This window comes from Dromaius novaehollandiae, chromosome 3 (assembly GCF_036370855.1).
Source record: "Dromaius novaehollandiae isolate bDroNov1 chromosome 3, bDroNov1.hap1, whole genome shotgun sequence".
NCBI lineage: Eukaryota > Metazoa > Chordata > Aves > Casuariiformes > Dromaiidae > Dromaius > Dromaius novaehollandiae.
In genome coordinates this window covers 27,918,458-27,931,795 of record NC_088100.1, presented here as the reverse complement: position 1 = coordinate 27,931,795, position 13,338 = coordinate 27,918,458, and the positions used below count along the sequence as shown (strand labels likewise).

Here is a 13,338-nt window from a genome sequence, read left to right as displayed (position 1 = left end):
CTCTTCCTTCATCTGTAGAAGTGCACACAATGTGTTAGATATCTGCAGAACAATTTAAATCACAGAAAAAAACCCCCAAACATATCATACTATAGAGAAGTATTTGCTACCCCTAGACTCAATAACCAGAACAATTTCAGATGAGATATGTAGTTTTTGGCTAAGAGAGCATATTAAATACTCTTAGATGATTTTAAAAGACCACACAAACAGCAATGGAAAGGAGACAAAGGCCTTGAGAAGTCTTCAATATTCAGTCTCTGGAGAGCTAGCTACCTGCTCATCTCTGAACTCGATACTTTATTTAGAATGTCTAATGTGTTAGTTTGCATGTGTTTAGAGTCATGTAGAGAATTTCCTGTAAACTAATCGTGTCTTTCTTCCATTTTTCATTTCTTATCAGTTCTTCCTGGGAAATCAGGTATAAACCAGTGCAATGTGTTATGAAGTTTCTCTCTCTTTTTTTCCCCCCTCCCCGCTAATGTGTAGTGACTTAAGCTTGCAATGGTCAGTCCTCTCGCCATCCTTTCATCTTCAGCTAATTCATTGATGGTCAGCTGTGGTATTCCTTTGAATGCTATGGAGCATACCTTTTCTGAGAAGCCCCACCGCCCTGCTTTCTTTGACCATTTTTTCATTACGGAGATTACTTTTAAAGGAACCAGACAATGGTCAGCAGCAATTCACATAGTAAAAATCGTGGACATTTAAACTGTAATTTAAAAATAATATTTTATCAGTTTTCAGTTTTGTAACGGAATACCTCAAGATACCATGTTATGTTTTTTAGGTTAACTGATTAAGCCTATTCACAATAAACACAGATCCCAATGTCATACTATTCATTTACTGCAACTCAAGGTGAAAAAACTTTCATTTTGAAAAAAATCCCTGTGCAATCAAGTAGTCTGATTAAGAATCTAGTTGATTGTTCATATGTTATATGTTAACGAAGTGAATTATTAAATACGTATTTTGGAAATAGGCAAAATAAACTTGATACTCCAGTTTAGACTATTTCCTATTCCAAAGTGTTTCCAAAGAGTTATGGCCAATCTATAGTGTATAGTAACTGTTTTTAAGAATACTATTTGTATACTGCTTGTCAGTTGGGTCATCAGTGAGTCAGGTTGCAGTGGTACCCTACAATGAGATAGGGAAGAAATGCTAAACAGTGCTCACTTACTCCTGTGGTACTGTGTTGTGTGTACTCATACACAACTTGTTAGATTGCTAAATCTTGCTTTCCTGGTAAGAATGGAAATGGCTTACCCAAATGGTACCTGATATCATTAGTATCTTACTCATGTTCTTTTAAGGGCAACAATATGTAAGATCCATTCGGGATATACTAGTGTTGGCAGCATTCACCATTTTAAATCTAGGGATATTGCAAATGCAGTTGTTGCATTCTCAGTTACTGACAAAGCCTGCTGAAGTATAGAAGAAAGTACAAAGAGCAGTGGATAATCTTTCTATGTGTCTCAAATAACACATCTAAGTGACATCTTAAAATGTCCTCCACATATAAAGCCTGGATTTGAAAAGACTATTTGAAAGTGATGTTAATCCTCTTCTCTGAGATCTGTACTCGCAGATCTGGGAAAAATACAGCATTTTGGGTGGCATCTAACTTTTACTGGTGCAAAACAGCATCATTGCAAAAAGCAACTACAGCAGGTTGACTGAGTTTTCTCTAGTGACAGTGATGATACATGGCTGTCATCAAGAGCAGAGTTTTTTGTAACATAAACTAGATTTCCTTTAAGTATTTATCCTAATGTTTGTACTTCTGATTTTTAGTCATTTGAAACAACAGTCAATACTGTTCAAGGAAAGTTGATATCCAGCCTATTTTAACAGGGAAATTGTCTGAGTTACTGTTAGGAAAAATGCCTTGAGAGATGCCTCTGTGCTATTCTCCAGAAGCCCTGCCGTCTGAATTAACTACAGCCTAGACAGTTTCCAAAGGATACTGCGTCTGACCCTTGGTCTAGTTGTCTGACAGAGTTGAAATGGAGAATTAAGCTGGGATGGTGGGCGGGAGGGAGAAAAGGAAAGAGAGGATCGTTAGGATTTCTAGAAAAAAATTTCTTTTGAAACAAGTCAATGAAAATAAATAGCATAATTTGGATGCCATTTTTTGATTCTTTGTTACACACATATTGAATACATTATAAAAAAACCTTTACAGATAATGCTCATTCAGATTTTCTCATTTATAACAAAATTTTTTATTATTAAGTGGCGAGCTTTGCTTTTGTTTGGTTCCTAAAAGTAGTATTCCTTTAATCTTACTCTCTCTCCTTGGCTTAAGCAGTATCAAACAACTAAACTCATTTAACAAGTTGGTAGCACATTTGCGTGATTTGCATTTAAAGCATTTTAGTCCCCTCACTGGAGCAAGTAGGTATGCTGAACTATGGTCAGCCTTCTCCAAGGGTCAGAGATTTTTTCCAAAGATGTGTGTTTGACTCCTTTGGTTTCAACGAATGCTCTGCATACTTGCGTGTCAGAGCACTACACTTGGCCTAATGATCTGATATCAAATAAACGTTTTAATGGCATCATCTAAAAAGTACTAAATTTTTCTGGTTAGCTTTTGTGAGATCATGGGCTCAACATTTTGATCACTTTTTCTTGATCCAGATTTAAACTGAGATACTTCATATAGGTTTTGTTAACAGTCTACAAGAGCAAAAGGTATCTTTGGTCTAGCCATCAGCCCAAAGGAAGAGTTAGTATGAAACAGGCTTTTTGCGCATGTCTGAATTCTGAAGAACCTCAGTGTGTGAACAGAGGGGTGACAAGCAGCTTATAACAAAGGACAATTATGGGAGCTAAAGATCACTCATTGCTCTCTTAATGTTCCCTTCTCCACATGGACCTAGCTATATGTGAGCAGTATCAACAGTATACCTGAAAATATCTCTATAATGAATCAATTGATGGAACAGTGCAACACTCTTGTAATGAATTGAATTTGCAGCCCACTTACTGATCATTTAAAGCAATACTACCTTCTTTTCAGCTGACTTCATTAAAAATTAGACGGTTGCAGAAGAGAGTTTGCTTAAGATTTTAATAATGAAATAATGTGAATAAGTCTTCATTAATTTTTACTAATGCAGATCATAATCAATTAAATGACTCTGTTACTAATTTTGCTTCCTTCATAAAATCAGAGATTTGAGAACCAAGCACAAAATTAAACCTGAGATTCTTTCTTACCATCCTGCCATCTCCTTTGGATTAATGCAGTGGCATTTGATTTGAAATCTTAACAGCTTCAATAATCTCCCTAAATAAATCTGATATTTTAGCATTTACTAATAATTAAATATCAAAAAAACTTTTACAAAGTCTGACTTTTAACTCATCAGCATTGAAATGCATCTGTTGCCTTTCAAGAATGACTGAGAGCCTCAGAATATTGTTTTATCTTATTGCAGTTTGGTGACTCTCAACAACTGCGGCTTGTTCGTATCCTAAGAAGTACAGTCATGGTTCGTGTTGGAGGTGGCTGGATGGCACTCGACGAGTTCTTAGTGAAAAATGATCCTTGCAGGGGTATGTAACAAGACTGTTAAAATGGACGTGCAGATAATTATTTGGATACAGTCACTGTCAAGAGTAGTATTGTTCTTTGTCTCAGATTAGAGAATGAATTGTATAAAATGCCAGTCCTGTAAACACCAACTCATTAAATGTCCCATAATGTTCTGTTTTTGTAAACTTTAAATCCCATGGTTCAGATCCTGTTCACTTGCACTGATGTATGTCTAGAATAACTGCGGTGTCTTCTGCACAGTTCCTCCACTTTCAGAGTGGTGTAACTAAGAATTGAACTTAGCCCAAACAGAGTTTATGGCATGGAAGCTGCTTGTATGACTTGGCAGAAATAACAAACAGAAATGTCTAATAAAATCCTCTCAGCAGGAGAGAAGTTTTAACGCCATAAATCAAAATAAGACAATCAAATCAAAAAGAGTACCCAGGGGAAAAAAAAGCCCAAACCTCTCTGGCCAGTGGCTGCACACAGGCTCTCAGGCTCTGCCTTTGTAGCCCTGACTTTTCACTGGCATTCTCCCCAGAACCACTTTGCAGAGCCCTGAACCTTCTACAAAATGAGTGGAAAATGCTCTGATCAGGAAGACTTTTTGTTCCAGGGGAGTAGGAAGTGCTCTGTCCCATGCCCTCTAATGCAGTTATATCAAATGCATTGTTTTATCAGCAGACAGCAACTTAATGTGGGATCATCTTCTGTCAGACAGCCTACCCCTGTAGTGTGGAAGTAGGCTCTGTCTGGCACCATTCTTGGAGCAACAAGGGGAGACAGAAGAGAAACCAATTGTGAAGGTGCTAGGAGAGATGCAAGTCAAACTTGCAAAAAAAAAAAAAAAAAAAAAAAAAAAAGGCAGTAAAAAAAACCAGTAAAATTGCAAAAAGTATATAATGACTATTTGAGTTCACAGTGAGCTAACGTTATGTAACTAGGTAATTCTATCCACTTGGCTGCCAGTGTTAAATTTACTCTGATTTACCTCTTAAAGCTTCTGTAGAATTACACTCAATACTGTATCAGTGTGAGAACAGCACAGAAGAGTTCAAGGCACAGGCAAGCAAACTGTGGAAGACTGAGAGATCACTTGTCCTACAGACCTTATCCTGGTGACAGTTGTCTGACTCAGCTTCGGCTTTTGGGATTCCAGACACTTAGATACAGGCCTTGAGCAGCTGGACAACTCGTATTTGTAGCAGTTGTCATGGTAAGATAAGGATATTAAGCCAAAAAAGAAGCTACTACAGAACTCTGTAAGGACTGACAATGTGTGCCTCTCAGGCTTACAGACCTTTGCCCATGAGCATAAAAGGCACCCATAAAACTTCTTGTAAGTATCATAAAGGAACTATCATAACCAACATAGGAAAAAATCCCTGTGATGTCATCTTTTTTTCAGTAATATTAAAAATAATCCTTTTGCTTACCAACATACTGTATATAGGGATTATTAAATAAATGTAACAGTACCATTACATATATTAGTCCAACATCTATTAGTATTGGACCACAGGCTAAATTGAAATTTAGCGCCTGATTCTGTACCTGCTACTATTGTACGGACATTTATGCCTGCAGAGCAATCCTTACTTTATAGCTTTTTACTTCTATTCCTCAAAAGTGCAAGGTAGTGGAAAATCAAATGTGCCTAATGTCAAAATATCGAGCTTCATTAAAGGTTTAACTTGATTACTTTTGATGTATCCCAAACATTTTTCTCAGCCCTACTGACAGATAGGCTGTTGTTATTCTGTGTCCTACTTGGGTTGACGCTGACAGCTACAATAATTAATAAACATCTAAGTAGTTGATTAGAAGTCCTTATTACTCTAACCTCAAATAAAGAGGCCTTTAGAACTTTATTCACTGGCTCTTCCCTCCCCTCTTCTTTAACAGACCTTGTATTTTATGTACCACTATAATATTTGCTATTGTACCTTACACCTTTTTCACGGGAAGTGCATGGACAGATGCGTAAGTCAACAGAATGGGTCGAAGGAATACTGATCTCTATTAAACCAGACACTGGAAGTTGTACATAGGTACATAATCCTAGTTAGGATACATAATCCTGTTGAAGGCAGTGATTCAAAGTAGCCATTGATGTCAGTAGTGCAGGTTCAGACTTTTCCTTAAGCACTTTGTGCAGCACATCTGCATTTCCACCAAGAGCTCCTCCTCCTCCTGTTATCCAAATAACTCACATTTCAAAGAACTCTAGTGACAAACAGCTTAAAATGTACTGGGCCTAGTTATGTAAAACAGTTTTAGCTTGTATTACTTCTTTATGTCAGCAGATACGTGTCTCTTACACAAGTATAGTTGGGACTACAGCTGAGTCTATTCAAGCGCTATTTCTTTTTTGCTTAGGGGAACTTTAAGAGCTCATCTCAGAGCACTTAGAGACAGCTTTTGCTCTGAGTTCTGTCTTTTGGCCTGGAGCTCTGAGTCTCTTGCATATGCAGCTGCTGTACTTGATTTCTTCTCCTGCTAACGATTTTCTTTAATGTGACCCATATCCTGTGTCATTTTTTCTAGTTCATCATCACGGGAGTAAAATGTTACGTTCGGAATCAAACTCTTCAATTACCACTCAGCCTACTATAGGTTGGCAAATCCCTCTCTTTGTCTCCTCTTCTTCTTCTCCTTTCTCTTCATTTCCTTCCTCCTTTTTTAATATATATATATTTTTAACAGTACGCTTCACCCATCACATGTAGCTTGATGTGTTTCTACATGGGCTGGTGCTTTGCGAGCTAATTTTTTTTTTTTTACGTGCTTGAAGAGTGTTTCAAAAACAACTGTCATTCAAACTGACACAGTTAAAAGCTAACGTCTTGCATCTATTCTTTTGGAACATTCTCTCCTATGTGTGTGTTTGTGTGTGTGAGTGCTTAGCCACCAATTACCTCATTATAGTTTTGATTTTATGTTCATCATTGCATGTTGCCAAACTACATAATTTCATAGTTCAGAATAAATATATTTGCTGCTTTCCTGTAATTTGTACTTAGCAATTTCTTCTGGAACATCCAAGCAAGTATTATTTATTATGAGTAGCTGTAGAGTTGGCAAAACTGCTCATCAGGTTGTGTCTATGTATTAATAGTTGATTGATTAACAATGATTTAGCACGTTGAGCATTCCATTATCACGCTGACTTCCTTTGACAGTGGTTCATTCCTGCTGGCATAAAGTATTAGAATAAGCAAGTTCTGCACACGAACTCTTCTGTGTCCAAAATAAATGCATTGCACAGTAATGCATTTTATTTATCCTTAAAATGTGTTGGAGTTGGCATGGCAAAAATGTCAATAAACAGCCTTGTGACAATCTTCATATCTGACTAAATCAACACCTTTCTTTGATGTGCTGCAGCTAAAGGGAGGACAAACGTGGAGCTGCGTGAAAAGTTCATTTTGGCAGATGGTGCCAGTCAGAGCATGGCAGCTTTCCGACCGAGGGGCCGTAGATCACGACCCTCTTCAAGGGGTGCTTCTCCCAACAGATCTACATCATTGTCAAGTCAGGCTGGCCAAGCAGCAGCCCCACAAGCGGTTGCTACAAGTACACCCAAGGTAAGGAGGAACATACAAAACTGTACTGGTTAACCAATGGGGTATAAACGGTTTCTGGCTCTAGCGGTACTGGTGTTTTCACTAGCTGATAGGAAGTATCAATTTTATTTCATTGTTTGGGAGAATCTGAGAAATGTTTTCAGTGTGCTTCCTCTACTGCTGTTCTTTTGCAGCACTAAAATAGAAGAATTCTTTACATTTAAGGTGCTGCATGAGCTAACTGGCAATTTGGGAATAAGCTTGGAAAGAGCAAAGAACCTCTCCATTTAATTTAAGAAATAAGCTCTGCCATCACCACTTCTCAGAACATTTGTCATCAACTCTATCTGCTTAGTTTTTATTTCTACTGTGAGGTTTGATCTTCCTGTAGCATGGGTATTCTCCATGACATTGTTTCCCACCTACTGTCCTTCATATTTTAATTTACCATTGTTTCATACAGACACCCCATCATTTAACACGCAACTATGGTAAACCATGGTTGACAAACAGCAAAACGTCAACTCCTTCTAAGCCACCAGAATCTTCAGACTATCAAGGGTCATCTGCAGAGGTACAGTAAGGACAGAGATCCTAGTCTAATGATGTTCCTTCACTAAAACTGTCACTTCACTAACAGTCACTAGAGTTTCAGTGCTTCAGAGCTTCAGTATACCTTGTATATTAGTACACTGTCTTTATTTTAGGCCTTTGCGAAATTATTTCTTTCCTTTCCTTTTTTTCTTCAGTCTTTCTTTGATGGTTCTGTTTGTTCTGTTTTTTGACTTTTAGGAAAACTCAGCCTCAATAAATTCATGCTTGAAGTACAAATGATTAATAATAAATCATAGAGTCATACATAAGAGTATGCAATGAACTGTATGAATAAATGTAGAAAAATCCTTTTCTTTATATAGCATTTCATATACTTCACAGATTGTCTTTTCCTAAAATTCTCCTTCAAGTTTGTAATGTACCATAATATTCATGAACTGCAGGAATGAGATTAATAAATTATGATCTCCAATACAAAATCATTAAACAAAGAAATACCCAGTCACTGTGAGCAAGACAGCACAAAAGGCTGACTGTAGTAGATAAATCTTTCCAGCAGCTGAGAGCTTAGTTTAGGGGGGTAATGACCAATTGTTGCTCTAATCAGATAGCTATTTGATGACTTACAGGAAATGAGCTTTGGTCTTACTTCCAGCCCATGAGTTACAGAGAAACTGCTAGCATACCAATTAGGATTGTACTGGCAATTAAGTTGAATGACCAAAATTTGAATGGGCTTGGAGCCAAAGTGTCTTCTCAGTGAAGACATTACAGTCAGTGAAAAGATTGCAGCTTGATCAGACTGCAGACCGACTTTTCAGTTGTCAAAGTTATCCTTGCCCTGAGTTAGACAGATGGCTTAGTGCAGGAAAGCTTGCTCTGCCATCACCTCTGTTGCATCCATTCTTCACAAATCTGCACTTCGACTTCTGTTGCTGTTCGACACCTTCCAGTGCTAAGTTTACATAACCTCTGTGTGGCTTTAAGATGCATAACAAACTTTTCACTCCCTCTTTCTGTGTGAGTGCATTATTTGTGTGCACTGCAGGTGTCTGTATATCACTTCCAGCACACAGGACTGTTGCTTAAAATGATTACCAATACCACAAAGTTGAATCAATTGTCAGTTTCTAATAAACTCTTTTATTTTCTTTGATCTCTTAGGTGGTAACTAAATTAGAAGGTTAATTGATGGTACCTTAAAGATTCATGGGAAATGTGCAGGGTTTACAGGCATGGAAAGCTGTCTTTTTTTCATTGAATTACATTGAACTGAAAATGGTTGGCACTGATTTCAGATGGGGGGCACTATATTTCTCACCTGTTGTCACTACTGTGTATAGTTTCAGTGAGCTATTGTATAAAAATCCATAGTTTAAGATTATAAATGGAGCAAGTGGGGTTGGGGTCAGTTTTAGTGGATTTCTGAGACATTCAAAGGTATTTTCTGTCCACGAGAATGATTTCGTATGGCAGTGTAGACTGCCTTTAGTTTTAGGGCCAAACTGAAGAACAAATTTGATCTCTTTTTCTCCTTGGCCCAGTGATTCTGTCCCAGTCTCTTCTACAAAGTGCAACAGTTTCACCTGGGGTAATCAAGAGATTTGCCTTTCTCTCTATCCTCCCAAGTAATCTCTGTATAGCAGATTTCCAAGGTATGGCCACCTGGACACTCGTAGCCTGTGAAGCCTTTATACTTGGCTTTAAAAGAGAGTTCAGTATTGTGACCATCCCTGTCAGAAAGAGCAGCTTGTCTGCTCTGTGTGCTCCTTTTCCAGATGTGCCAGAACTGGCCCTACTGGGCAGAGGGCCAAAAGCATCTGCCAAGCAGGCCCTCTATTGGGCCTCCTCTCTGTTCTTAGCTCTAGGCAGCCCCCAGTGCACAGTGTTGAATCTTGGTTTTTAGGTACCTAATTCTACCCTGTGCTGTATGGGGATCAAAGGCACGTAACACAGGATCCTCAGGTCTAGGCCACCTGCAGTACTGTACTCATCATTGCAGTATTTGTTCCTTTTGGATAATTCCTTAGTATTTTTATGTTGATTTAATTAATACAATTACTGTAGTTTTCCACTTCTTTGAAAGGAAATTTGAGAGTTGAGGATTTAATTCTGGTGACTTGGAAAGAAATCTTTCCATTTGGGACTAATAGCAAATCAGGATCTCATTCCAAAAAGCAGAAAACAAGCAAGATAAAGCTATAAAGCAGACACATTTCAGACAATGTACTGACAACAAGAACTTTCTGAATTAGGTCCTTTTTCTTTTTTTTTTTTTTTTTTTTTTTGGCTTTGCAGCAGAAGGGATTGAAATCCTGTAGTTTTGTTTTACCATCAAGATAAATTACAAAATTGAAACAAACGTATTCACCACCTATAACTGCAGTCAGCATGATGTATGAATTATAGTAGACAAAAAGCCTTAGCCACTTGTCTCTGTTAATTTAAGTCAGGTACCATCAACTAATCTTATGTTGGACTAATTATAAGAGGGCAGCCTTTCTCTTTTTATATATGAATTGATACATACACAAAGAATGCTAAAATATTAATGCCAAGCAGACTGTTGGGTGATTTTTTTTTTTTTTTGGTACATTTGGACTACTTCAAATACTAACCGCTAAAGCAATGTTCAAAACTGTTCACATCACAAAAAATGTCCTTTAGTGACTCACACCAGTGTTTTAGATTCATAGTTAATGTTAAGATGATCATATGCCAAGCTATCTGCTGCTTAACACTAGGCCTTATCATCAGTAGTGGCAATTGAAACAACCATATCTTTTCTGCACAGGGAACACCAATTCAAGGGAGTAAACTCAGATTGCCAGGATATCTATCAGGGAAGGGTTTCCACTCTGGAGAAGACAGTGGCATACTGTCAACAGCAGCTACCAGAGTTAGAGCTCAGTTTGCAGGTGAGTCTCTTGACTTTAGAGCTTGATCTACTGATTGCTGAAAACTATGCTTTTCCCACTGAATACTCTGGGGTATGTTCGAGTGTGAGGAAGATGTGTCAGAAGAGTGGGAGGGGTTGTAGTCTTGCTGTCTCCACATCAGTATTGCTGATGGTGCATATAGTCAGGATAATGGTCCTCCATTCACACAGTTCACAACACTGTACAGCAGGTACATTCAGCCCTTGGATGTGCCAAGTTGTAAATGGCAAACTTCTTGACCATGATATGTCCAGTGTATCCACCTAAGGAACTAAGAAAGAAGCATTTACTTAAAAACAGTGTTAAATTCTTGATAGTATCCAAATTATGCTCAAATGTGATGGAGAGTAAGTGGTCATCTTATCATAACTTGTCTGTTTCTTCTGAAAGAAGAACCGCAGGTAGCATCTGTAGATGACCTTATTAATAGAATATCCCATCAAGATTTTTAAAACGGTATATAAAAACAGAAAGTAGTGAAGCTGTGTCCTTCTGGGAGCCTCAGAGCAGCTCTGCACAAGGGAAGGGGTTAGATGGTTAGAACAGAAAATAGCATTACTGGCTTTCCCTCTAGTCTTAAGCTCTGCAGAGTACTGCATGTTGAGCAGGACTGAAAAATCCTGCTCAACTAGTACGTATCTTTCAAGTTATTACTGATTTGAAAAAACGAACATCCTAAGATTTCAGTTTCAACTTGGCATTCTTCGTACATACAGGGAACCAGGTTTATCAGGATCAGAAAGATTCAATAAACAATTACAATATTATGAAAAACCACACTAATGTTTTTCTGTCTAAGATTCTTTTGTTTTTTTCTTCATGGCACATTGTTTGGACCGGCTTTCACTTAAGCAGGCTCACAGAGAGCTCATTTACTCATTCTTTTGACTGCGGAATGTTTTTCCTTCTTTTACTTGTTGCTTTCAACTATATGATTTTGATTTAAAAAATTGGGGGTACACATCTAAAAATAGAGTGCATTTTCATCTGCATCTCAAAGGTATATATTCAGAAATGGTATGTATGAGGATGCTAGATGTTGAATTCTTCTGATGGATAGCTGAGAAAATGGTAGAGGAAAGGCTGTCTGGTAAACATAAATTGCATGTCTGATAGATCGAGAAAAGTTGCCAGGATAATACATTTTTATGAGATGGGCTACTGAGTGAATTACCTGTGTCTCAGCATTTGATCTCTCATTTCCTTCTCTTTAGAGGGAGATAACAGTATTGTTTTATGCGCTTGTTTAATATTAAGGGGAACCTAGATGATCATCTAGTTTGCCTGGCAGAGGTCTAAAGTTTAGCTTGTGCACCAAGTAACTTCTGGAATTGCCAAAGATACGCACACTTTTTCCATCCTTACCTGTAATACTTTTCTCCTTCTAGAAACGAGAAGAACTCCAAGTAGACCTGGAAGCCGAGCAGGAAGCAAGGCTGGCAGCAGGTCAAGTAGCCGCCGAGGCAGTGATGCATCTGACTTTGACATTTCAGAAATCCAGTCTGTATGCTCAGATATGTCAGAGACTGTTCCTGCTACAAGCAGACCGACACCCCGAGCAGGTTCTCGGCCAGGATCAGCCAAGCCTTCTAAAATTCCAACTCCCCAAAGGAGGCCACTAGCCAGCAAATTGGACAAGTCCTTGAAGAGATAATATGATTGGCTTTGTAAAAGTCTTTTCCTTTTGCATTAAGTATTTAAGTTTGTAAGATGTAAAATATTATGTAGAAATTATTGTGAAATATTGCAAGAGGTGGATTTTTAATTCTGCAGATGGCCTTATTTGTGTATTTGTCTTCTTATTTTATGTGTATAATTTTTGTCAGATTTGTTTTTGTTTATGCCATATCCTGTGAGAAGGGGGAAGAGTTTTAATGTAAACTAACAATTGTACACAGTAATGTGTAGAAAGTACACTAAAAATAATTATCGAATGTACAGTGTACTGAATGTACAGTAAGTCTTTGCAACCTGAATAAAATAGGTCTATCACTATGTCATTAGTCAACAGTAAAGGATACCTCATGATTTTTCTTTAAAAAAGAAAAAAAAGCCAAAAGACACAATTACACATTTTGATCTAACTAAACAAACACTAAAGGATGTATGTCAGAAGTACTAAGGAACACAAGAACACATTCACAATGCCCTTATTTATACAGCATCTCTCAGAGAACTCACAGCGTTAATTAAGCACTTGCCAGTAATATGATACTCCAATACCTTGCAGCATTTCTGTGCCATTGCTTTCAATGAGGCCAGACACATCCTGGATATTTGAACTATTATTCTGTAAGAATATCAATATAAAGTGCATTCATGTAAATGTGAGGTTTTCTTTTGCTTGAGTGGATGGTAGCACTGTATCATTGAACTCATTTTGTATCAAAGCAATTTTGCTTGCAGAAAGCTCTGAAATAAACATGTCCCTTAACTTTATTTCTATTGTATTTCTTATTTCACAGGAAGATCATTTTTTGCATTATGTTTTAGGGCATAAATCATTTTAAATGACCAATAATTACCCTAGGAGCATAGACTTTAATGTAATTTCCAATTATCAGCAATCAGGTTTTGGTTAGCTACTGTATTTGTTTAATAAAACACTAAATTGCACATATCAGATCATATGAAATTATATGTAATTATTGTGTGTTGACAATTATTTTCTCCATATTAAAATGCGATATTTCTATACGATGTATGAAAGGCATAAAGAGTAATT

General features: G+C 37.5%; 1 protein-coding gene across 17 annotated transcripts in view; it reads left to right on the top strand.

The window, feature by feature from the left end:
* LOC112996840 (dystonin) overlaps positions 1-13,052 on the top strand; it is a 306,620-nt gene extending 293,568 nt beyond the window's left edge. For 8 of the 17 annotated variants that reach the window (XM_064508595.1, XM_064508602.1, XM_064508593.1 and 5 more), the window contains 7 exons: positions 404-421; positions 3,453-3,570; positions 6,101-6,169; positions 6,941-7,140; positions 7,583-7,693; positions 10,469-10,592; positions 12,002-13,052. In XM_064508595.1, coding sequence (XP_064364665.1) covers positions 404-421; positions 3,453-3,570; positions 6,101-6,169; positions 6,941-7,140; positions 7,583-7,693; positions 10,469-10,592; positions 12,002-12,267 — 906 coding nt within the window. In that variant the 3' untranslated portion in view covers positions 12,268-13,052. The remainder of the gene's footprint in view (positions 1-403; positions 422-3,452; positions 3,571-6,100; positions 6,170-6,940; positions 7,141-7,582; positions 7,694-10,468; positions 10,593-12,001) is intronic. The other 9 variants (XM_064508599.1, XM_064508596.1, XM_064508605.1 and 6 more) reach the window with 4 other exon arrangements.
* The last annotated feature ends 286 nt before the right edge of the window (positions 13,053-13,338 follow it).